The sequence below is a fragment of the Doryrhamphus excisus genome, chromosome 16 (assembly GCF_030265055.1).
Source record: "Doryrhamphus excisus isolate RoL2022-K1 chromosome 16, RoL_Dexc_1.0, whole genome shotgun sequence".
NCBI classification, from domain to species: Eukaryota; Metazoa; Chordata; class Actinopteri; order Syngnathiformes; family Syngnathidae; genus Doryrhamphus; species Doryrhamphus excisus.
This window is the reverse complement of record NC_080481.1, coordinates 16,067,541-16,091,242: the sequence shown is the minus strand read 5'-3', so window position 1 is coordinate 16,091,242 and position 23,702 is coordinate 16,067,541. Positions and strand designations below refer to the sequence as shown.

At 38.5% G+C, this 23,702-nt stretch overlaps 1 protein-coding gene across 3 annotated transcripts; it reads left to right on the top strand.

Annotated features, from left to right (window-relative positions):
* Positions 1 to 663: 663 nt before the first annotated feature.
* Positions 664 to 18,606, top strand: jph2 (junctophilin 2). 3 transcript variants are annotated; one of them, XM_058052380.1, is made up of 6 exons: positions 664 to 1,400; positions 3,091 to 3,907; positions 11,161 to 11,279; positions 12,959 to 13,815; positions 14,972 to 15,072; positions 15,150 to 18,606. In XM_058052380.1, the coding sequence occupies exons 1-5, from the start codon at positions 1,022 to 1,024 to the stop codon at positions 15,050 to 15,052; spliced, it is 2,253 nt and encodes a 750-aa protein (XP_057908363.1). In that variant the 5' UTR covers positions 664 to 1,021; the 3' UTR covers positions 15,053 to 15,072; positions 15,150 to 18,606. The 3 variants fall into 3 exon arrangements, with proteins under 3 accessions (XP_057908363.1, XP_057908362.1, XP_057908364.1); XM_058052379.1 differs by having other exon boundaries at positions 15,144 to 18,606; XM_058052381.1 differs by having other exon boundaries at positions 15,136 to 18,606.
* Positions 18,607 to 23,702: the final 5,096 nt, after the last annotated feature.

Here is a 23,702-nt window from a genome sequence, read left to right as displayed (position 1 = left end):
GATATACGAGATGATATGACTATACAATAACATAATAGTAACTGTCAATATAGTGATATACATAGCACATTATGTAATTTATCAAACCCCCCTTTAAAAAAAAATGATGTTTGATCTACTGCATATTTTTACTGAAAGCAATGTGATAGTTGTAGTTTCACAATTTCACCACCAGAGGGACTAAAGTGGGGTACAACAGTTCTTATATACACAAATAACTCTCCTTCAAACACTGTAAATTATAGCGATACTGTGATAATAATGTAAAAGAAATGTAGTATAAATCACAGTATATGACAATTACACAAAGTAGGCCTCCAGTTGACTATATACATGAGTGTAGAATTACTGACACAAAAGCAGAATGTATATCCATGGAGTCGGTAGAGGAAACATTATGAATTATATTAGTGATTTATGACTTTATGGGGTATTTTTCAGTATGTTCAATAGTCAGGGACGGAATAATTGCTGTCAAAGTTGGCGTCCACAAAGGTATGTGCCTCCGTCCCGAAGTAGAAGACTCTGGCATGGCTCCTTGCAGGCAGCAGAGTAAGGATTGGGTTATATTTTTGGAAGGGTGTGTGTGTGTGTGTGTGTGTGTGTGTGCATCGGTCGCCTTGTTAGGTCCGCTCAAATTTTCCCCCAGCAGGGCCAGTCAGGAGACAGACTGCTGGGTGGCAGGGACAGGGCGGAGAGGGGCTTTTCTCCGTGGCCACCTGAAAAGCCATGTAAGAAATTCCCAACCACTCAAGTATAATTTTATTTATTTGTCCATTCATTTATTTGCGACTGTGAAACTTAAAGTGGAGAGGAGCCATCTTAAATTCTTAAAACTGGCACCGGATTTTCATGGACACGCTGAGAAATCTACAAATCAGAAGAGATCCACTCAAGTTGAGCACTCAGGATATCGCCAAGCATGTTTTGATGTCATCTGAAGGTGAAGTGGGTGTGACGCGGGTTTTGATCTTTAGCCGGGCTACAGACTCCAAAGCTTTGGGTGTGTGTCTGAGCCGAGATGAGCGGGGGTCGCTTTGAATTTGATGACGGTGGCGCCTACTGTGGAGGATGGGAGGGCGGCAAAGCGCACGGCCACGGCATCTGCACCGGGCCCAAGGGTCAGGGTGAGTTCTCCGGATCCTGGAACTACGGCTTTGAGGTGGTGGGCGTCTACACCTGGCCTAGCGGGAACACCTACGAGGGTTACTGGTCTCAGGGTAAGCGTCACGGCCTTGGGGTGGAAACCAAAGGGCATTGGATTTACAGAGGGGAATGGACACACGGCTTTAAGGGCAGATATGGCATCCGGATCAGTGTCGGCAGCGGGGCGAAATATGAGGGGACGTGGAACAACGGCCTCCAGGACGGCTATGGAACGGAAACCTATGCAGATGGAGGTAAGATTTGATGATTTATCGTAATGATGGATTCTGATGCCAAAAATGTGCATGTATTAAAATGTCACCAGCAGTGCATGATAGTAATATCATTATACAACATGAAATTATTATATATTTTTTTCATGCATTAAAATGTCACCAGCAGTGCATGATAGTAATATGAAATTATTATACAATTATTATTATACAACATGAAATTATTTTTTTCCATGCATTAAAATGTCACCAGCAGTGCTTATAGTAATATCATTATACAACATGAAATTATTATTATTATTATTATTATTTTCATGCATTAAAATGTCATGCAGTGCACGATAGTAATATCAATATACAACATGAATTTTTTTTCATGCATTAAAATGTCACCAGCAGTGCATGATAGTAATATGAAATTATTATACAATTATTATTATACAACATGAAATTATTTTTTTCATGCATTAAAATGTCACCAGCAGTGCATGATAGTAATATCATTATACAACATGAAATTATTATTTTTTGCATTTTTTTTCATGCATTAAAATGTCACCAGCAGTGCATGGTAGTAATATGAAATTATTATACCATTATTATTATACAACATGAAATTATTATTTTTTTTATGCATTAAAATATCACCAGCAGTGCATGATAGTAATATCATTATACAACATAAAATTATTTTTTTTTCATGCATTAAAATGTCACCAGCAGTGCATGATAGTAATATGAAATTATTATACAATTATTATTATACAACATGAAATTATTATTATTATTATTATTTTCATGCATTAAAATGTCACCAGCAGTGCATGATAGTAATATCACTATACAACATGAAATTATTATTTTTTTTATTTTTTTTCATGCATTAAAATATCACCAGCAGTGCATGATAGTAATATCATTATACAACATGAAATTATTTTTTTTATTTTTTATTTTTCATGGATTAAAATATCACCAGCAGTGCATGATAGTAATATCATTATACAACATGAAATTATTATTATTATTATTATTATATATATTTTTTGTCCCGTCCAGCCATTGGGGCAGATAGTATTGCTCTAACAGATTTACTCTGCGTCAGGAAAGGTGTAAGTTATAACTTCCCTGTACCATTAAATTTTATTTGCCGTTATTTGATGTTTTTGTTATGCGCAATTGGAGCGACCGGATTGGAGAAACACAGAAAAGAAGAAGAGAAACTGGGGTGGGGGTGGTAGGGGGGTGGTAGACAGTCGAGAGAGAGACAAAAACAGAACATGAAAGTATTATTGGGAATTTTGTTTAAGTTTGAGCTGAGTTTGGGTATTTAGTTTAAAGTATATCACTGAAATTCAACTATGAATCAACAGTGAGTTCCCTCCCTCCCCAGCTGACTCATCAGCTCTGATGTAGAAGTTTCAGCGGTGGCGGAGGGGGTGGGGGCGGATGGGGGTGTGATGGCTCCAAATGTGCAGAAGTAATAATAGCCCACAGGTCCTCTGTCTTGCTGGCCTCTGGGCTGCTTAGCTGTCACTATAATCCACACGTATGTCAATTTTAGCATGAGACCAGACCAGAGACCAGACCCCCCCCCCCCCCCCCCCAGATGACTTCTCATGGGTTGGCGTGAATGAGCAAAAGACCATACATGTAATAATAAATATCACTACATCCATTCATACTGAGCTATTCTAATGCTATGTTTCAGGTACTTTCCAGGGTCAGTTCACCGGCGGGATGCGTCATGGTTATGGTGTCCGACAGAGCGTCCCCTACGGCATGGCAGCAGTGGTCCGCTCCCCTCTCCGTACTTCCTTAACCTCTCTACGCAGCGAGCACAGCAACGGCACGGTCCTACAGCAAGACATCCCCATAATCACCACCACCAGTGCTTCAGGTGAGGAGACACCCGTCTCCAACCCTTCCCACCTGGGACCGTCCCGAGGAGGCTTTGCCCTGACTCTCCAAGTGGACCCCGATGCAGTGAAACCCAAAAAGAAAGGTCTCTTTCGCAGGAGTTCTCTGTTGGGAAAGCTGAAGAAATCCGACTCGAGTACTTCGCTATCCAGTCAGAAAAGCAAGATCAGCTTCCTGAGGACGGAATCGGCTATGAGCTCCAACGCCAGCGACACCAACTCGACCATCAGCATGGGGGATGAGAGTCTGGCCGGAGCAGAAGACTTCCCTCCGGTGGAGGCAGACATCGATGCCACAACTACAGAAGTCTACATGGGCGAATGGAAGAACGACAAACGTTCGGGATATGGAATAAGCGAAAGATCTAGCGGCCTGAAGTATGAAGGCGAGTGGTTGAACAACCAGAGACACGGCTACGGCTGCACCACCTTTGCTGAGGGAGGCAAAGAAGAGGGCAAGTACATGAACAACATGCTGGTGAAGGCGGTGAAGAAGAGGGTCATCCAGCTGAAGGGAACTAAGATCAAGCAGAAGGTGGAGCGGGCTGTGGAGGGGGCTCAGCGGGCCGCCGCCATCGGCAAGCAGAAAGCAGAGATTGCTGGTTCCAGGTAGGAACACAACTATTCTTTCTGATAAATAAATTAAAATAAAAAAATAATTTTAATTTTAATTTTAATTTTAATTTTAATTTTAATTTTAATTTTAATTTTAATTTTAATTTTAATTTTAATTTTAATTTTAATTTTAATTTTAATTTTAATTTTAATTTTAATTTTAATTGTCGATCAATTAAATATGTAATTGTGATTAATGACATTTTCAAAAACGGTATATTTTAGAAACAAAGTGATTTCATACGTCTCGATATAGTGTACAAACAATATGATTCAACGTTTTTGAATTTGTTGATGTTGACATTAATTAATCTTAATAAAATCTGAATTAAATCTTAATTAATCTTAATAAAATCTTAATTAATCTTATTAAAATCTTAATTGTAATAAAATCTTAATTAATCTTAATAAAATCTTAATTAATCTTAATAAAATCTTAATTAATCTTAATAAAATCTTAATCTTATTAAAATCTTAATTAATCTTAATAAAATATTGGAGTCAATTCTATAAAAGTGTCACAGCGAAGCAAATTCAAGCAGAACGGTGACTGACATCCAGATTTGTAGTTTTAGTGACACCTCAAACATCTGAAGAGTTGTTTACTTGAAAGAACAAAAACAACACATGAAAAAAAAATTGATGACAAAATAACTACATTTATTCACAGGTTTAGAACATAACACAAAATAATCTACACAGATGTTTGAACTATTTACAAACGGCATAACCAACGCCACACCTATCCTACGCCATCGCAACAAATCCACAACCAGACAAACATTTCCCTTGCGTAAATCCTACGCAAACCGAGGCTAAATTGTGATGTCATTTTTTCACGTTAACCGAAAAATACGCAAACCGGGGCAGACGCTGCACAGGATTCCATTGTATTATTGTCAACCATCCGTCTGTGACCTTACAAGGTGTTTTCATTGTGAACCTGAAAAAGTCCTGTTGTTTACAGCAGCATGGCTTCCACTGATGAACTGCAGACCACCGACCCAGCACATAGAAATCCAAATATTTCCCGACAAGTACTATAAAAGATTTATGAGACGGTGACGATTGCATCATTGCTTTTAAACTCACTAACGATGTTGGACACTGCTGAGTTACACTTGGTGATCTTTAGTTTGTCCGGTGATGAATGAGCTTTTACTGCACTTGATGATTATCTACATTCAAAGTAACATTAAGAAGTTTCATCACGATGACCATCTTTTATCTTGAAGCCATCACAGCTGTGATGACAGCAAATATGCAACGGGGCAACTTTCCAGCACTCAAAGACCAACAACGGTAGTCACGTCCCTTTCCCAAGGACACCTGACTGTGAATGTGGGGTGTACCATTATCCCTTTTGAAGGAAATAAAGGGGGCTTGATTCCAGACTGGATACAAAACACCACATCTGTTCTATTATTAACTGTTACCAATGGACTGATGGATTTGTATGGCTGTGAAAATGGCAATGGTTTCATTTATTTGGAACATGCATACAAGTTACATTAGCATAAGGGCCGTCGATCAATTAAATATGTAATTGTGATTAATTACATTTTCAAAAACGGTATATTTTAGAAACAAAGTGATTTCATACGTCTCGATATAGTGTACAAACAATATGATTCAACGTTTTTGAATTTGTTGATGTTGACATTAATTAATCTTAATAAAATCTGAATTAAATCTTAATTAATCTTAATAAAAATCTTAATTAATCTTAATAAAATCTTAAATAATCTTATTAAAATCTGAATTAATCTTAATAAAATCTTAATTAATCTTAATAAAATCTTAATCTTATTAAAATCTTAATCTTATTAAAATCTTAATTTTAATAAAATCTCAATTAATCTTAATAAAATCTTAATTAATCTTAATAAAATATTGGAGTCAATTCTATAAAAGTGTCACTCTGACAGTATTTTCAAGTGTGTAAAACCTTCCAAAAGAAGCTAAAAGGAAGCTAAAAGTACAAACAAAAGAGTACAAAGTAGCAAATAATGGATTTACAAAGTAGCAGCAAAAATACAAGTACAAGGCAGAGACACAAAAGCTCAGGAGCAAAAATGAAGCGTGGAAGTGGAGGCGGTATATGAAGGCCTAATGGCTGATGGGCAACAGGTGTGCAGACCAGGAGAACAAGGCAGGAGTCTGCTCCATTTAATTCTATTCTACTCCATCTTTTTTCACATCAATTATGTACAATAATTAAATTAAATTTAATTTAATTTAATTTAATTTAATTTAATTTAATTTAATTTAATTTAATTTAATTTAATTTAATTTAATTTAATTTAATTTAATTTAATTTAATTTAATTTAATTTAATTTAATAATACTGACTTCAGTCAGAGTGCACATATCTGCATATTAATGTCATAAGTGAACAAATGTTCACTTATGACAAACTTATGATAAATTTAATTTAATTTAATTTAATTTAATTTAATTTAATTTAATTTAATTTAATTTAATTTAATTTAATTTAATTTAATTTAATTTAATTTAAATTTAATTTAATTTAATTTCTTATGAAACCACAACCTTTTAACCATTTCACTGGCATGTTGTTCTATAAAAGGGTAGACATGACGTAGTACGTGTTCCAGGTTTCCTCATTATCTGATCCAGAGGCACGGTTTAAAAATACACGGCCAACATGCTTGCCGCATGGCGAGCTTGGACTCTGCCTCTGCAGACCGGTTAGTTATGCATGTAGCAGACAAACACGCTGTGTGGACATTGTTCTGTTGTATGCGATGGCACACGAACGTCTGGTGGGGGTCTTGTGTGTCCGGACAGGGTGTAAATGACGCACACTCGGGGGGCCCTGTTGTCACGGAGGAGCCCTGACTAAATATGGACAGGTGCACTCTTGCTGTATCACAATCACAGGGGAATGCAACAGCTGATTATCCCTCCACCCTCCCCCCCTGTTTCCCTGCCTCGTCACAGATACACACCCAAACTGTTTTCTTTAGCTCAAATTCGGTCAGCTCACTCAACATAAAGCTGATTTTCCTGTCCTGCACTAGGTGAGGAAATCGGGAACAAAAGTTGTTTGGAAATAGCCACGCAACTTTCAAGTTCATTTGATCACCCGCTGTATTCTTTATGCCTGTTGCTAACAATTGCAGGTCACAGAATTAGGCCCATCTTGCGTCACTTGTGGTGTCAAATGGTGCCGTGGATATAAATATGATGCACCTCATAAGCGAGTATTCAAGCGATAAGGAGTGTATAAATGTATGACACCCAGCTTAAGTTGTGCGGCCGTGATTATGCTAGTACTGCTGATCTCGGTGATTTATTTTGGTGAACAATTAGCAGGTTGGAACGTTTGGAAATAAACTCAACTATATGTGTGAGGATGGTAATGGTAATGGTTTTATTTCATTTGAACATGCATCAGATTACAATTGAATGCATCCCATAATCAGTTCACAGTTCCACATGTCCAAAAGGAGTAGGAAGAAGCAAAGCTTATTAAATCCTACTCCATCTGGTACTTTTACAATCAGTAACTGTTACATTTGTTCACTTCCTGCTTTCCTAATATAATTTAAGTTTGTTTTTTATTTTAATTTTTTTTGTTTTTGTATTTTTATTTTATTCACGTACCAAAGTACGAGATGATATGACGATACAATAACATAATGAGTACCATAGTAACTGTCAATATAGTGATATACATAGCACATGATGTAATTTATCATAACCCCCTTTTAAAAAATGATGTTTGATCTACTGCACATTTTTACTGAAAGCAATGTGATAGTTGTAGTTTTACAATTTCACCACCAGAGGGACTAAAGTGAGGTACAACAGTTCTTATATACACAAATAACTCTCCTTCAAACACTGTAAATTATAGCGATACTGTGATAATAATGTAAAAAAAATGTAGTATATATCATAGTATATGACAATTACACAAAGTAGGTCTCCAGTAACTGTTACATTTGTTCACTTCCTGCTTTCTGAATATGGTTTAAGGTTTTTTTTGGGTTTGTTTTTTTGTTTGTTTTTAGGGGTGTGCTAGAGCCTATCCCAGCCGCATTCGAGGCGGGGTACACCCTAGACTGGTGGCCGGCCAATCACAGGGCACATATAGACAAACAACCATTCACACTCACATTCATACCTATGGACAATTTGGAGTCGCTAATTAACCTAGCATGTTTTTTTGGAATGTGGGAGGAAACCGGAGTACCCAGAGAAAACCCACGCATGCACGGGGAGAACATGCAAAACTCCACACAGAGATGACCGAGGGTGGAATTGAACCCTGGTCTCCTAGCTGTGAGGTCTGCGCGCTAACCACTCGTCCACTGTGCCATTTTAATTTTTTTTTTTTTATGTAAAATTAACCTCTGGAATGTGTCCGCTTTGGGAAGTTATCATTGAAAGTGTTGATCTTCAATAAGACGAGTGGAATCAAGAATGAATATATAGAAAAATTCAACTTGGCAAACACATTTAGTTATGTTCTGGAGCATGTAGTTGTCTTTTTATAGAAGCTAAGTCACTCTTTCACACTTGCTGTGTCTTGCTCACCATCTCCATGAGACACACAGTTAAATAGGACCCTTCACACAGATCCAGTGGCACATGCCAGAATGACAGAATAGCTCACCATCAGCAGACTCCAGGACAACTGCAGCAGGGGGGGGGGAAACAGATGAGCCACAAGGAAGCCCTTTTTATGTTCATAAAATATATATACCAGTATACGAGTATTTAGTAGTGTCATGCATGTGGTGGATTGCTATGCCGTATACTAAATTATATAACAGAAAGTATTAGTGCAAAGTATTGTAGTGTAGCTTACAATGCTGTCGTTGGGATACACGTACTATGAATGTGATCATGCATTAACACGTATACTGACGGTAACATGTAATAGTTGCAGTATCTTACCGTATTTTGATGATTTAAAACACGACCGACACTCTATTTTCTCTGCGCACTTACTTATGCTAGTTCTTACGATGCTGGAATGAATCGGTTCTTTTGAACGGCTCATTACCATAAACGAGTCGCAGCTGGGAACCGCACCCGCTGGGAAATTGTACAATTGCTACAATGGGTAATACAAAACAGTCACTGTCAAAGCAGAGTGTTATAGCACCACCTTGTGGAATATTTATGTAGTTCATGAATAATGGGTTTGCTTCATTATTGAAGCGCTTAAATAAGATTTAAATATAAATTAAATTAAATTAAATTAAATTAAATTAAATTAAATTAAATTAAATTAAATTAAATTAAATTAAATTAAATTAAATTAAATTAAATTAAATTAAATTAAATTAAATTAAATTAAATTTATTTTTGTTTATTTTATTTTAGTTTAGTTTATTTGTATAGCGCTTTTCAGAGTACTCCAAGACATTAAAAACGGATTTAAACAGGTGGGTTTTGAGTTGTTTTTTGAAGGTGGGAAGGTCGGGGCAAGCACGGAGTCAACGGGGGCAAAGAGTTCCAGACGGTGGGGGGGCAGGGATGGAGAAGGCTCTGTCACCCCAGGTTCATTAACAAATGAAGCATTAAAGTAATAGTAAGAATACTAATGCCACTTATTTGCCACGATATTACAGTATCCGCATTGGAAGTGAAGGCAACAGAGGAAGGAGGCCATCTGTCGCCACCCTTTCTCAACTGTCATTTATTGGCAACGCAACAGCGTAACCCACCGGATGCCATTTTGTCAGCTATTAAACACAATCTTCAGTTGGGAGGAAATCACGGACTAGATGTAGTCGATCCGCAAGCTTGGAACTCATGGCTAATGTTAGCGTTTGAAAGCAAACGTAATGTCACACCGGCCTAGAAAATGAACAATAATGGTCATATTTTGCAGTGATGTAACATCAGTGCATATGGACAGGTGGAACTCTTGTCATATAACCGGAAACCTCAAAGAGTGTCTAATTGTTCCAGTGGGACCCATCAAGTCACCCACAGCCCCGGAGGCTATTTTCAGTTCAGTGTGAGGTTACACTTTGTCAAGTGTCGCAGATTAATCACAGTCAATCATAACAAATCAGCACAAGTCTTGAATTTCAGCATTCCGCCGTGTGTAAGGGAAGGGGGTCGGCGTTTTAAAGCAAGTATCGGCCGATATCAATACTTTTTTTTTTTCAATGATATCAGCCGAGGGCGGCACGGCGGTCTAGTGGTTAGCGCGCAGACCTCACAGCTAGGGTTCAATTCCACCCTCGGCCATCTTTGTGTGGAGTTTGCATGTTCTCCAGGTACTCCGGTTTCTTCCCACATTCCAAAAACCTGCTAGGTTAATTGGCGACTCCAAATTGTCCATAAGTATGAATGTGAGTGTGAATGGTTGTTTGTCTATATGTGCCCTGTGATTGGCTGGCCACCAGTCCAGGGTGTACCCCGCCTCTCGCCCCATGACAGGTGGGATAGGCTCCAGCACCCCCGCGACCCTCATGAGGAAAAAGCGGTAGAAAATGAATGAATGAATGAATGAATGATATCAGCCGATACCAATCTGTGGCCAATCAATCAATCGGAGCACGCCAGTTACATGTGTGTATATATATTTTATATAAAAAAAAGTTTTTTCTTTTTTTCACAACTTTTTATATTATGACTTTTTAATATTTTTTGGAGTCGCCAATTAACCTAGCATGTTTTTGGAATGTGGGAGGAAACCGGAGTACCCGGAGAAAACCCACACATGCACGGGGAGAACATGCAAACTCCACACAGAGATGGCCGGTGGAATGGAACTCGGGTCTCCTAGCTGTGGGGCCTGCGTACTAACCACTTGTCCGCCATGCAGCCCTAACATACAACATAAAGAACATAAAAACAAAGCAAGGCAGGAAATAAACAAAAAGAGTCAAAGGACAGGAACCAAGGCTTTAAAAGAAAACTAATTAAACTCCCGCATCGTGACAGTACCCCCCCCTCAGGAACAGAACCCAGACAGAACATGCAAACTCCACACAGAGATGGCCGAGGGTGGAATTGAACTTGGGCCTCCTAGCTGTGAGGCATGCATGGTAACCACTCGCGGTGCAGCCTATAGAAATATTCTATATATTCTATTCATAAATAAGGAATCCTACTTTGCGGAAATGTACTTATCAGGGTTGGGTCCTGAACCAATGAACTGCCATAAAGGAGGAATTACTGTCTTGCATTATGGGGGAACATTAATTATCATCCTAAGTTTCATTGTTAAAGTGTGCTACATATGTCACCCTCAGGTCCACCCATGCCAAGGCCAAGTCAGATGGAGCCGACCAAGCCGCTCAGGCCTCCAACAGTGAATCCAGCATCGCCAGACTGGTGGCCAAAGAGCTCTCACCTTCCTTCTATCAGCCAGGTCAGCGGACAACAATATCATGTTTATTTTGAATATGATATTAGACATAACAGTTCATGTGTCTTTTGCGGCTGACAAATCAAACCTTGAAATGGTTTCACAGTGTTTCTCTGTACTGCAGTTTGACCCGTTGGCGACTGGGCTGGGGCTCGCTGCCGAGGTCATCACATTTGAATGTCTAAAAAAAGGAACATCGTATTTGGTCTCAGGGATCAGATCACTTTCATTGCTAGTCGGCCGTACAAAAGCTTTATGTGTCTTTTTTTTTTTAATTAAAGTCTAAATATATTATTTCTTAAACCAGATGATGGAAGACATTACTGTAAAATACAATCAAGGTTTTTGTTAAAAATGTTACACTAGTGAGGTGTTTTATTGCTCTCTGGTTCTACCATATCTTACTTATTGTGTGGAAATGTGGGCTAATACAGTAAACCTCAGATATATCGGATTCAATTGTTCCCACTGGTTTTGTCCGATATAAGCGAAATCCGTTATATGCGTATACCGGAAAATGTCCGTTTTACGCATATATCAGATTTATATCTGGTATATGCGTAAATCGGATTTTATCCGTGATAAAAAGGCACTTCCTTGACTATGTTTCCAATGTACCTGGACGCGCAGGCAACGCTGCAAACGCTGCAAACGACGTCGTATAGCGGCCTGTCACGATTCGGCGAATCGGAGCGCCACGATGCGGCCATCCGATATATGCGAGGGAAATTTAATGGAAATGCATTGGAACGGGACTGGAGATTTTGTCCGAAATAGGCGAAATCCGTTATAAAAAATCCGATATATGCAATGAATTTTTATTGGAAATGCATTACAGAAAAATCGGTTCTTTTTTATCTGTCCGTTGTGAGCGAATTTCCGATATATCCGAGTCCGATATATCCGAGGTTTACTGTAACTATAAAAGCAATCTTCACTCGCTAAATGTATTGCAAAAAAGGCCAGTAAGGATAATTCATAATGCCGCCTACAGAGAACATACTAACTCCTTATTTCTAAAATCACAAATACTTCAACTTGCTGATATAGTTCATCTTCAAACAGCTAAAATAATGCATAAGGCTAAAAATAACCAATTAGCTAAAAATGTCATCCAATACTTCTCTACAAGAGAGGAGAAATATGATCTCAGGGAAGAAGTACATTTGAAACACTTCTATGCTAGGACTACGTTATGCTAGCCATAGCATTTCAGTATGTGGAATCAAACTATGGAATGGATTGAGTAAGGAAATCAAACAATGCACAACGATGAGCCAATTCAAGAAACAATACAAGCAGTTGATGTTTGCTAAATACAAGGATGAAGAGTCTTGAACCAGTCATGATGTGCTATATATATCACTATATTGACACGCACTATGGTACACATTATGGCATTGGATGCTCATATCACCTTGTACTTCAGTACGAGGTACATTATTTAAAAAAAAAAAAAAAAAAACTTAAACTGTATTATGGAAAGCAGGAAGTGAACAAATGTAACAGTTACTGATTGTAAAAGTACCAGATGGAGGGGTAGGATTTAATAAGCTTTGCTTCTTCCTACTCCTTTTGGACATGTGGAACTGGGAACTGATTATGTGATGCATTCAATTGTAATCTGATGCACGTTCAAATGAAATAAAACCATTACCATTACGTATTATGCTGATTGACAGGTCCAGAGTACCTGAAGAAGAGAGTGATGCAGGAGGTCGCAGAGGGAAGCGAGAACACAGACACCATCATGCATGAGCCATTGCTGGCTGAAGAAGAGCCTGTGCCCACCCCACCTGAAAGCCCTTTTACAAATGAACTAGACCGCCTAATGCCTGGGTCTTCACCAGGACGCACACCCTCCCCCAGTCCGGGCATTGTCATCAAGGACGATTCCAACCTTCTAAGTCCTGGCAGCTGGAATGACGACAAAGCCAGTAAAGGTAGCAGTAAACCCAACAGCAGACCCAGTAGTCGCCCCACTACACCTTCAGGCTCTGTTCCTGCGTCCACCGCACCAGAGGGCTTTAGTCAACGTAGTCTCTCCCGGACCCCAAGTCACCACAGCAGCAAAAACGAGCAGGGCTCTGATCTGGAGATCAAACCCCTGCAGAAGTTTGATGCAGATGTAAAAACTCCAGAGGTTGCGTCGCAATCCGCGAGGAACAGCTTTATCTCCTCGGATGAAGAGGAAATGCCACGACCCAGCCCTAAAGTACCCCCCAGCATTGCCTCCCCCGACTCCAAAGCCAATGATCTTAAACCTGAAAGAGCTCCATTAATCAATGATCAAGAGCAGTTCTTGGAAAGGAGTAGACCTTCCAGCAAAGCAGATCCAAAGCTGTCACCGAGACGACAACCCAGCCCAGCTCCGTCCCCAATACCTGCACCCAAACCTGAACTTAAGACAGTACTCAAGCCCGTGGAAGCCAAAAGCAACAGTGTTAAACCTGCAATGAAAGCGGATCCCAAAGTCGATGCCCGACTGAAGGCATCAGTGTTGAGTTCAAATCACGAAGCAGAATCTTTGGAGCAGGAGGTAAGACAGAAAATATTAAGATTTGTATTGTTTTCATTCATAGGAATCATTGCAAAGAAGCCACGCCCGGTTGGTCCGTACTCCGATGTTAGCTAACAGATCGTTTAATATGCATTCTTCAATACATGGTCAGTCAAATTGTTGGTTAACGGCACCGTCAGCACCAATATATCCCACAATTCCTCATTTTGTTTACTTCCGGTTTAGTCTAAAAATTGGAATCCAAATGATATAGCAAAAAAACTTAATTACCAGGACCTGGTCTTTGGTGAGGCGGCACGGCGGTCTAGTGGTTAGCGCGCAAACCTCACAGCTAGGAGTCCAAGGTTCAATTCCACCATCGGCCATCTCTGTGTGGAGTTTGCATGTTCTCCCCGTGCATGCGTGGGTTTTCTACGGGTACTCCGGTTTCCTCCCACGTTCCAAAAACATGCTAGGTTAATTAGCGACTCCAAATTGTCCATAGGTATGAATGTGAGTGTGAATGGTTGTTTGTTATAATAATAATAATAATAATAATAATAATAATAATAATAATAATAATAATAATAATAATAATAATAATAATAATAATAATAATAATAATAATAATTATTATTATTATTATTATTATTATTATTATTATTATTATTATTATTATTATTATTATTATTATTATTATTGTTATTATTAGATTATTAGATTATTATAATTATTATTAGAACTATTATGATTATTATAATTATTATAATTATTATACTAATGCTAATTATTATATTAATTATATATAATATTATTGTTATATTTGCATATTTTACATAATAATAATATAATAATTATTATTTTAATTTTATTGTAATTATAATATTTTATTATTTTTAAAATATTTAAATATAAATATAAAGTAATAAATAATAATAGCAGATTGCAAGTCAAAAAGTTTGCCCACCCCTGTTCTAGACACACGAGGAGGACCGGGCCATTGAGTCCTAGTGGGCCCTTTAAGAAATAACTGTGTCAGTTTGGTCCGTAGTCCTCCTTGGATGGCCTCTTTCAAAGTTTCATCAAAGAAAGGGCCAATCAGGGCTTCCGGTTGACTAGGAATTCACTTCCTTTAGGTTCTCGGAATGTCATAAACCTTCTTGACTTGCATATCCTGTCATTTTTCCTTCTCAAGAGCCCCAACACCATCATGATCTGCATGGTCATCCTGCTCAACATCGGCTTGGCCATTCTCTTTGTGCACATTTTGTCATGAGATGCGTGTCACCACCTCAGGTATGGCAAGTACCACATGTTTGTTTAGCGTCCAGCATATATTTAGAAGGGACAAAAAATGAGTTTTCTAGCTGCAGGTCACCATCAGAGCTGGACAGAGACGGCCTGCCTCCGCCGCCATTTTGGAAGACCGAGGGAGATCAGAAGTCTTGTGCAGGACAGCAGCAGCAGCAGCTCTTCTCGATGTCTCTGCTGGTGTGACAGTTTGAGGCTCTGCAGGCTGCAGACGAGCGAGAAGCTGAAGGAAACGGAATAACTGAAACGACTCAGTATGAAGTTGCTGGGGGGACAGGACGGATGAGTGTCTTGGTGCTTCAAGTGTAAGAAGCACTAAACGCACAAAGTCCATGTTCAAAGTGGAACGTCACAGTTTGTCAACATTTTGAAAAAAAAAATCTTAATAATCACCCAAGCTTGCTGTCACTCAATCTGCTGTAGCATACTAGTATATTGGTTTAAATGATTTACTATACTATATTTTCCTGTCACTGTGCCTAGCCACCAACATTTTCTCATTCCCAAATTTTCCAATACAACAGCTCAACCTGCTTCCCGATATAGAAATTGAGATGTCGACTATGACACCAGTTTCGCTTCATGGAAATCGCCAACACACACGCACAAAAAAGTCTTAACATTCAAAAAGATACTTTTTAAAAAAAATTGCATCAATAGTTGGATGAGTGGTTAGCACGCAGGCCACACAGCTAGGAAACCCAAGTTCGTTTCCACCCTCGGCTATCTCTGTGCGGAGTTTGCATGTTCTCCCCGTGCGTGCGTGGGTTTTCTCCGGGTACTCCGGTTTCCTCCCACATTCCAAAAACATGCTAGGTTAATTGGCGACTCCAAATTGTCCATAGGTATGAATGTGAGTGTGAATGGTTGTTTGACTATATGTGACCTGTGATTGGCTGGCCACCAGTCCAGGGTGTCCAAAGACAGCTGGGATAGGCTTCAGCACCCCCGCGACCCTTGTGAGGATAAGCGGTAGAAAATGAATGAATGAATGAATCTGTACCATTTTTAGTTTGGATCTGGGTTCTCCCTGAATCAATAGCCACGTTTAAATGAGGAGTTTTTCCTCTTTCCGAATGACTTTTCCGAAAACAATGGTATCCATGGAAAGGAATATTCCAATCTGTTGTCTACATGCGCCGCTATAATCAAACAGAATAGTCAATGGGGCATACGCAGTAAAGCGTAAACATCAACATCATGTGATACCGACTTCCCAGAGTTTTTGTTGGAACGTGTTGGAATAACTCCGTACTTTTCCGTTCGTCCAGTCTTGAAATTTATTATTTGGATCAAAAACAAACTTTCCGCAGCAGTCCAGTTTCGCCTCCATTTTAGGGTTTAGATTCTGTTCCACAGATGTGCCCTGTGATTGGCTGGCGATCAGTCCGGGGTGTACCTCAAAGACAGCTGTGATAGGCTCCAGCATACCGCGAACATACACGGCATTAATCCCTAAGAGTCTCGATTTAATACTCATTAACAAAAGGATGAATGGAAGAATTGGCCCAATCATGGGAGAGTTTAATAATAATAATAATAATAATAATAATAATACATTTGTATTTGTATAGCGCTTTTCAAAATACTCAAACACACTTTACATAAGAATGGAGTTGAATAAAAGCAAGTAAACAGAGTAAAAGATTAAAATACAACATTCATTCGTTAATACACAGTTAAAAATTAGTAAAAGTATGGCGGGTTGTTTAGCAGGTTGTTCTGCTGTATTTCATATTTGGGAATAAGTTTGTGCTTAATGTGATGCAATATTTAATTTCAAGTTAAATTGCAGCTTGAGCATCGTGGAAAACCTGCACAATAAACGTTGTCATTCTGCCGCATCAAAGTTGATAAACTGATCAGGGAAGGCCAATAGGAAGCTTATCAGTGTTTGTACTGATTATGTTCTGTATGTGCCTGTGGTGTCATGTTTTAGGAGGTTTGAATTAAGTTGTGTGTGTTTAGTGGGAGACCAGAAAATGGCAGAAAATGGATACGTGTTTGCCTGTAAGCGTTTCGTATTCACCGATGGACTAAATCCAGCGCCTGATGTGTATTGAAGCCAAATGAGTTCATTTTTTTTTGTAAGCATGAGGATACCGTATTCATGTACCAGATTTAAACAAACACCGACCGCATCAGCATTTGGAATAGATTTGCACATAAGACTACATTTATTTATTTCCCAAAGAACTCAGATTACCTCATTTTCGTGGGTTGGAGAATAGTTTTCTCAACTCCATGTCTTACATTAAGAGCACTGGCCAGCTATGTAATGAATCATTTAGAATTATTTTTTGGACTGTACATTTCATTGCAAGTCAGTCTATCAGGTTCAAACAAAACTGTCCCTTCATCTTTCAGTTGAATTTTATTTTGTAGCCTACCAAGCTATATTTAGCATAGACTGTATAGCAGTGATTCTTAACCATAGGGCCCAAACTTGGGCCTCAAGCGCCACCTATAGGGCCGCAAAAAACGTTGAGTTTTGCATCAGTGGGCCACGAGCGCCATGGGACTACGCACAGTAAACCTCGGATATATCGGACTCGGATATATCGGAAATTCGCTCACAACGGACAGATAAAAAAGAACCGATTTTTCTGTAATGCATTTCCAATAAAAATTCATTGCATATATCGGATTTTTTATAACGGATTTCGCCTATTTCGGACAAAATCTCCAGTCCCGTTGCAATGCATTTCCATTAAATTTCCCTCGCATATATCGGATGGCCGCATCGTGGCGCTCCGATTCGCCGAATCGTGACAGGCCGCTATACGACGTCATTTGCAGCGTTTGCAGCGTTGCCTGCGCGTCCAGGTACATTGGAAACATAGTCAAGGAAGTGCCTTTTTATAACGGATAAAATCCGATTTACGCATATACCGGATATAAATCCGATATATGCGTAAAACGGACATTTTCCGGTATACGCATATAACGGATTTCGCTTATATCGGACAAAACCAGTGGGAACAATTGAATCCGATATATCCGAGGTTTACTGTAGTAGGTTATCAACTGAAGACACGAGAGATAGGCTAGCCGCTATGCTACTGTATGTTATCCATGAGATACTCAGTTACAGTGCAGCTTTCGACCAGATGGTGGCGGTAATGTGTCACTCAGTTGTTTAACAGGCTCACCGAACATCAGAAGAAGACATCTACAACTACAACTAGCAATGGATACCTTTTTAAAACGAATAAATGAAGACAAAAATGGCGCCAGTCCCCCTCAAAAGACTACATTTTTACCAAAATTACAATCCTGACTTTCTGGTTTTAGCTTGTTAAACTGTGAGTGGATTTGATTTATTATTGAAAACAAGTTAATGAGATTAAATTAAATCAACACAGTGTAAATATTTAATGGGCCCTGGGCCTCTCTGCACTGAAAAAAAAAGGTTAAGAACCCCTGCTGTATAGTACATCATGGCAGATGACACCATTCATGTATCCAATGTAGAAGCCATGTTGATTTGTGTAATCAAATCTGACAACAAAAAAACTCCAATGCAATAAAAATTACATTATTGACTGTTATTTTTTTGTGCGTTATCGCATATTTATCATTGAAGAACAACTTTAACTTCACAATTTACCCAAAAGAAAGTCAATCTAGTGATGACAGAAGTATTTTTAAACACCACCTGTTTGTCCCAGGCAGCCTCCAGAAGGTCCCTAAGGCCGCTGAATACCATGGAACAGTTTTAACTGGATCACTTAAAGGGGAACTGCACTTTTTACCCATCATTCACAATCCTTATGTAAACAAGTCAATATGAGCTAGCTAAGAATGGACATCACAGGAAATACTTATTTTGATCCCCTCACAAAAAAAAGAAAAACGCAAAACAGTGTTCTATTTACATAACGGACTTCTATATTAACCAAGCTACAGCGATAAGACTAAAAACTATATTTATCTGACGGATTAACACGACGCCTTACTAGCCGCTCATGGCAAACGGAAGAGTGGATACCGAGCTCTCAATTACACTACAAAGACTTGTGCTGGAAGACACAGCCATCCCAAGGAGAGCGGACATTGTAAGTGTTGTGGCTGTATCTATGGTAATGGTAATGGTAAATTTCATTTGAACATGCATCAGATTACAATTGAATGCATCACATAATCAGTTCCCAGTTCCACATGTCCAAAAGGAGTAGGAAGAAGCAAAGCTTATTAATTCCTACCCCTCCATCTGGTACTTTTACAACCAGTAACTGTTATATTTGTTCACTTCCTGCTTTCCATAATACAGTATTAGTTTTTTTGTGTGGTTTTTTTTTAATAATCTATGCTGCAGTTGTTGACGGACGTTAGCTATATTGGCGATGTGAAATTAATGCGTGATGTGGAATCATCCAACTACAGCAAGATACTATAAGTATTTCATGTTATCATAAGTGTATTTGTTAATGGATAATCACAGCATGCATATAAAACAATCTTTTTAAACAGCTTTTTTAGTCAAAATAGGTACGTCCAATGACATGCTTTGTTAGCTCGCTCATACAAAGACATTTTCTCTTGTTAAAATGTATAGAAAAGCATAGGAAGGACTGTGAATGATGAGCAAAAATGTTTTTTTAAAGTGCACTTCCCCTTTAAATCTTCTCTCTTTTGCATTTGCCAAGCATGAATCAAGAATCAATACACTGCTTGTGGCTTTTCCAAAAGTCTAGGCGACACTGCCCCCATGTGGCTACAGTCGGTATCGTCATGAGGTCAACATGGTTAAAAGGGTCATGCCAATGTTCACCACTTAAGGGTGCTGTCACTCTTCGGCGTTCAACCAGAAAATGTCAATCATTACCACCAGCTAGCATGTTACAAAACATTGTAATCTATTTAAGGAAGACATCTTAACCAGCGCGTTATTAACTTGGACTTTTAATTTTGGTTTTCCTTAGTTGTCATGTCGTTTCCTGTTTTATGCTCTTATTTTGGTTTCCTGTTTGCGGTGATGTACAGTTGCTTTGTGGTGGCATGCAGCTCATGCAGCAACGTCACGCAGTCGTTGCATAATATTGCATATTTTCAATCAGAGCCGAGTTGGTTGCCGCGCCGGGCATGTCATCTCTCGCACACCGATATCATTTGCAGCTAAAAATCCATCCCAATATGATCAGTGTCAGTAGTACTTCCTGGACTGGTGGCCAGCCAATCACAGGGCACATATAGACAAACAATTATTCACACTCACATTCATTGAAACCACTTTTATGACCCAACTTCTGAAATGAATCAGAATCGAGAATCGTAAGGAACCGGAATCGAACCGAGGAATCTGAACCATAATCGCTCAAACTGTAACAATGCCCAACCCTATTCGTAACCTGGTATGTTGCCTTCAGTGGGTTTTTTCCTGATTGATAGTTTACAGAGAGTACCCCGTTTATGATGCGCGACGCCGGACCTTTCACCCAATTTCTGACGACCTACACCGACCGGACTTCTTCTAACCAATCAGGTGCTGTTAACGCTAGCTTTAGCCAATCAATTAAAAACGATTTCTTTTGCTGGTAGGGAATCAGGAATTCCAACCACTTGTGCCTGATGGCGGTGTCTTTGGGAATTGTAAACAAAACGTGGCTTTCCCGTATGAGGCATTGCTAGCAATGTAAACAGAGAAGAAGAGCTTGGAGGAGGGCCGAAAGCTTATCTGACTTACAACCACACATATATAAGGAAGTATGCTCCTCTGTGACATCACAAAGGGACGGTTTTACCACGCCTTCTGAAACCGAGCGTTTTGAGCCATCCCAAACTTCTTTCAGGGCTCACTTCCAAATGTAAAAACCTCATTATCTGAAACTTTGGCTTTATTTAACACAAGAATACAACATTCTAACTACATTTATAGGTCAGAAAAGTGGAAAAAGCATAATAAGTCCCACACGGTCCTATGTATTCATTTGCCATGACTTCTCTGTGTTAATATGTAACAGGACACCCTGTGTTGGGCATACAGACCAGTGGGCCTTACACCCCGCCTTTGCTGCCACGTTGCTTTTCGGGTTTGTTACACCTCACATGTCACCACCCCATCGCCCCTCGTTACACTAGCAAGCAAGCTAGCAATGACACATTCACATTCATTGACAATGATCTACTGCCAGTCAGGATGCAGAGAAGAGTGGGGAGAGAATCAACTTCCCACAACGAAATTCTTCTTAAAGGGACGCTGTATAAAAATCTGCAAAACATTTAATCAGCGCAAAGTAAACCATGAATAGAGTGAGCGTAATATTCGAGTACAAAATGACCCGTGATGTTATTCTACATTTTCAGTCATAAGTCACTGTAGTTCACAAATGTGTACTTACAGTATACTTATAAAGTATTATAATGGCCGAGTGGTTAGCATTTTGGCCACACAGTCAGGAGATTGGGAAGACCTGGGTTTGATTCTCCGCTTGGGCATCTCTGTGTGGGTTTTCGCCGTAGGTCCAAAAACATGCATGTTGGGTTAATTGGGGACTCCAAATTGAGTGTGAATGGTTGTCTGGAATAGGCTCCAGGATACCAGCAACCCTAGTGAAGATAAGCGGCATAGAAAACGTGATGGTATTTTTTAAATAAAGTTTAAAGATAAAGGGGGGCGGCACGGCGGTCGAGTGGTTAGCGCGCAGACCTCACAGCTAGGAGACCAGGGTTCAATTCCACCCTCGGCCATCTCTGTGTGGAGTTTGCATGTTCTCCCCGTGCATGCGTGGGTTTTCTCCGGGTACTCCGGTTTCCTCCCACATTCCAAAAACATGCTAGGTTAATTAGCGACTCCAAATTGTCCATAGGTATGAATGTGAGTGTGAATGGTTGTTTGTCTATATGTGCACTGTGATTGGCTGGCGACCAGTCCAGGGTGTACCCCGCCTCTCGCCCAAAGACAGCTGGGATCGGCTCCAGCACCCCCAGCGACCCTCGTGAGGAAAAAGCGGTAGAAAATGAATGAATGAATGAATAAAGTTAAAGGAAAAGAAAACATTTACTACTTATAAACTGTCAGGGACCTCCACTCGGGTTCATCTCAATACAAGGCTTTCACTATCCAAATGTCACAGAAACGCACACACAAATCATCTCAGGACGTTACAAGTTTGGACTGAAGGAGCGCAGGCCTTCTCCACAATGACAGGCATCTTCTCAACACCAAAATAGCACTGTGACAGAGCAACAGGTGGTGGGCAGGGCTTTGGCCATGTACATGTGATAATAAATAACAAGTACATGTGTGTGTGGGTGTGTGGGTGAGTGTGTGTGGCCGCCATGATAGCAAATCACATACTGTGGAAACAGCCTTTATGCACACTGATTATATACGACCAACACACTGCAGCAAAAACTTGTGGCAAATTGATTGTTAGGGACTTGATCTGATCATTCGGGTCAGATAATCAAAGAGTTTATGTACAGTATGAGGGCCATCCAGCCATGTTGGCCTGTTATCATTTTTGTTGATCGTGTGAAGAAAATTCCACTTGATGGGTTTAAGTTTTCTCATGCCCGCTTTTAATATAATCATTTTTTCAGTCCACTTTTACTCTCCGTGAGATGCTGCAACCTTAAACATCAACAGTACAGATTCCAATGGCTGTATTGTTTATTTTTGGATGCCACTGACACCACCTCATCTTCTCAAATATACATGTAAATAAAAATAAAAATAAAAATAAAAATAAAAATAAAAATAAAAATAAAAATAAAAATAAAAATAAAAATAAAAATAAAAATAAAAATAAAAATAAAAATAAAAATAAAAATAAAAATAAAAATAAAAATAAAAATAAAAATAAAAATAAAAATTAAATAAAAAAACTGCTCTATGGGTGTAATAGTATTTAAAAAAGAAAAAAACGTTTGCAAGAACACATGAACAGTACAGATTCCAAAGGCTGTATTGTTTATTTTGGGATGCCACTGACACCACCTTATCTTCTCAAATAAAAATAAAAATAAAAATAAAAATAAAAATAAAAATAAAAATAAAAATAAAAATAAAAATAAAAATAAAAATAAAAATAAAAATAAAAATAAAAATAAAAATAAAAATAAAAATAAAAATAAAAATAAAAATAAAAATAAAAATAAAAATAAAATAAAAAAACTGCTCTATGGGTGTAATAGTATTTAAAAAAGAAAAAAACGTTTGCAAGAACACATGAACAGTACAGATTCCAAAGGCTGTATTGTTTATTTTGGGATGCCACTGACACCACCTTATCTTCTCAAATAAAAATAAAAATAAAAATAAAAATAAAAATAAAAATAAAAATAAAAATAAAAATAAAAATAAAAATAAAAATAAAAATAAAAATAAAAATAAAAATAAAAATAAAAATAAAAATAAAAATGAAAATGAAAATGAAAATAAAAATAAAAATACTGCTCTATGGATATAATAGTATTAAAAAAGAAAACGTTTGCAAGTCAATCATGACTACAAAACATTTCTAAATACATACATAATTTTTTAAAGTGGCTAAATCTTTTAGAACTGCTCTTCTTTTCAGATAGTAAATAATAAAAGACAAATAAATAGATAGCCCTACAAAAACATACATATACTTCCTGTTTTTTATCTACATCAGTGGTGTCACGTG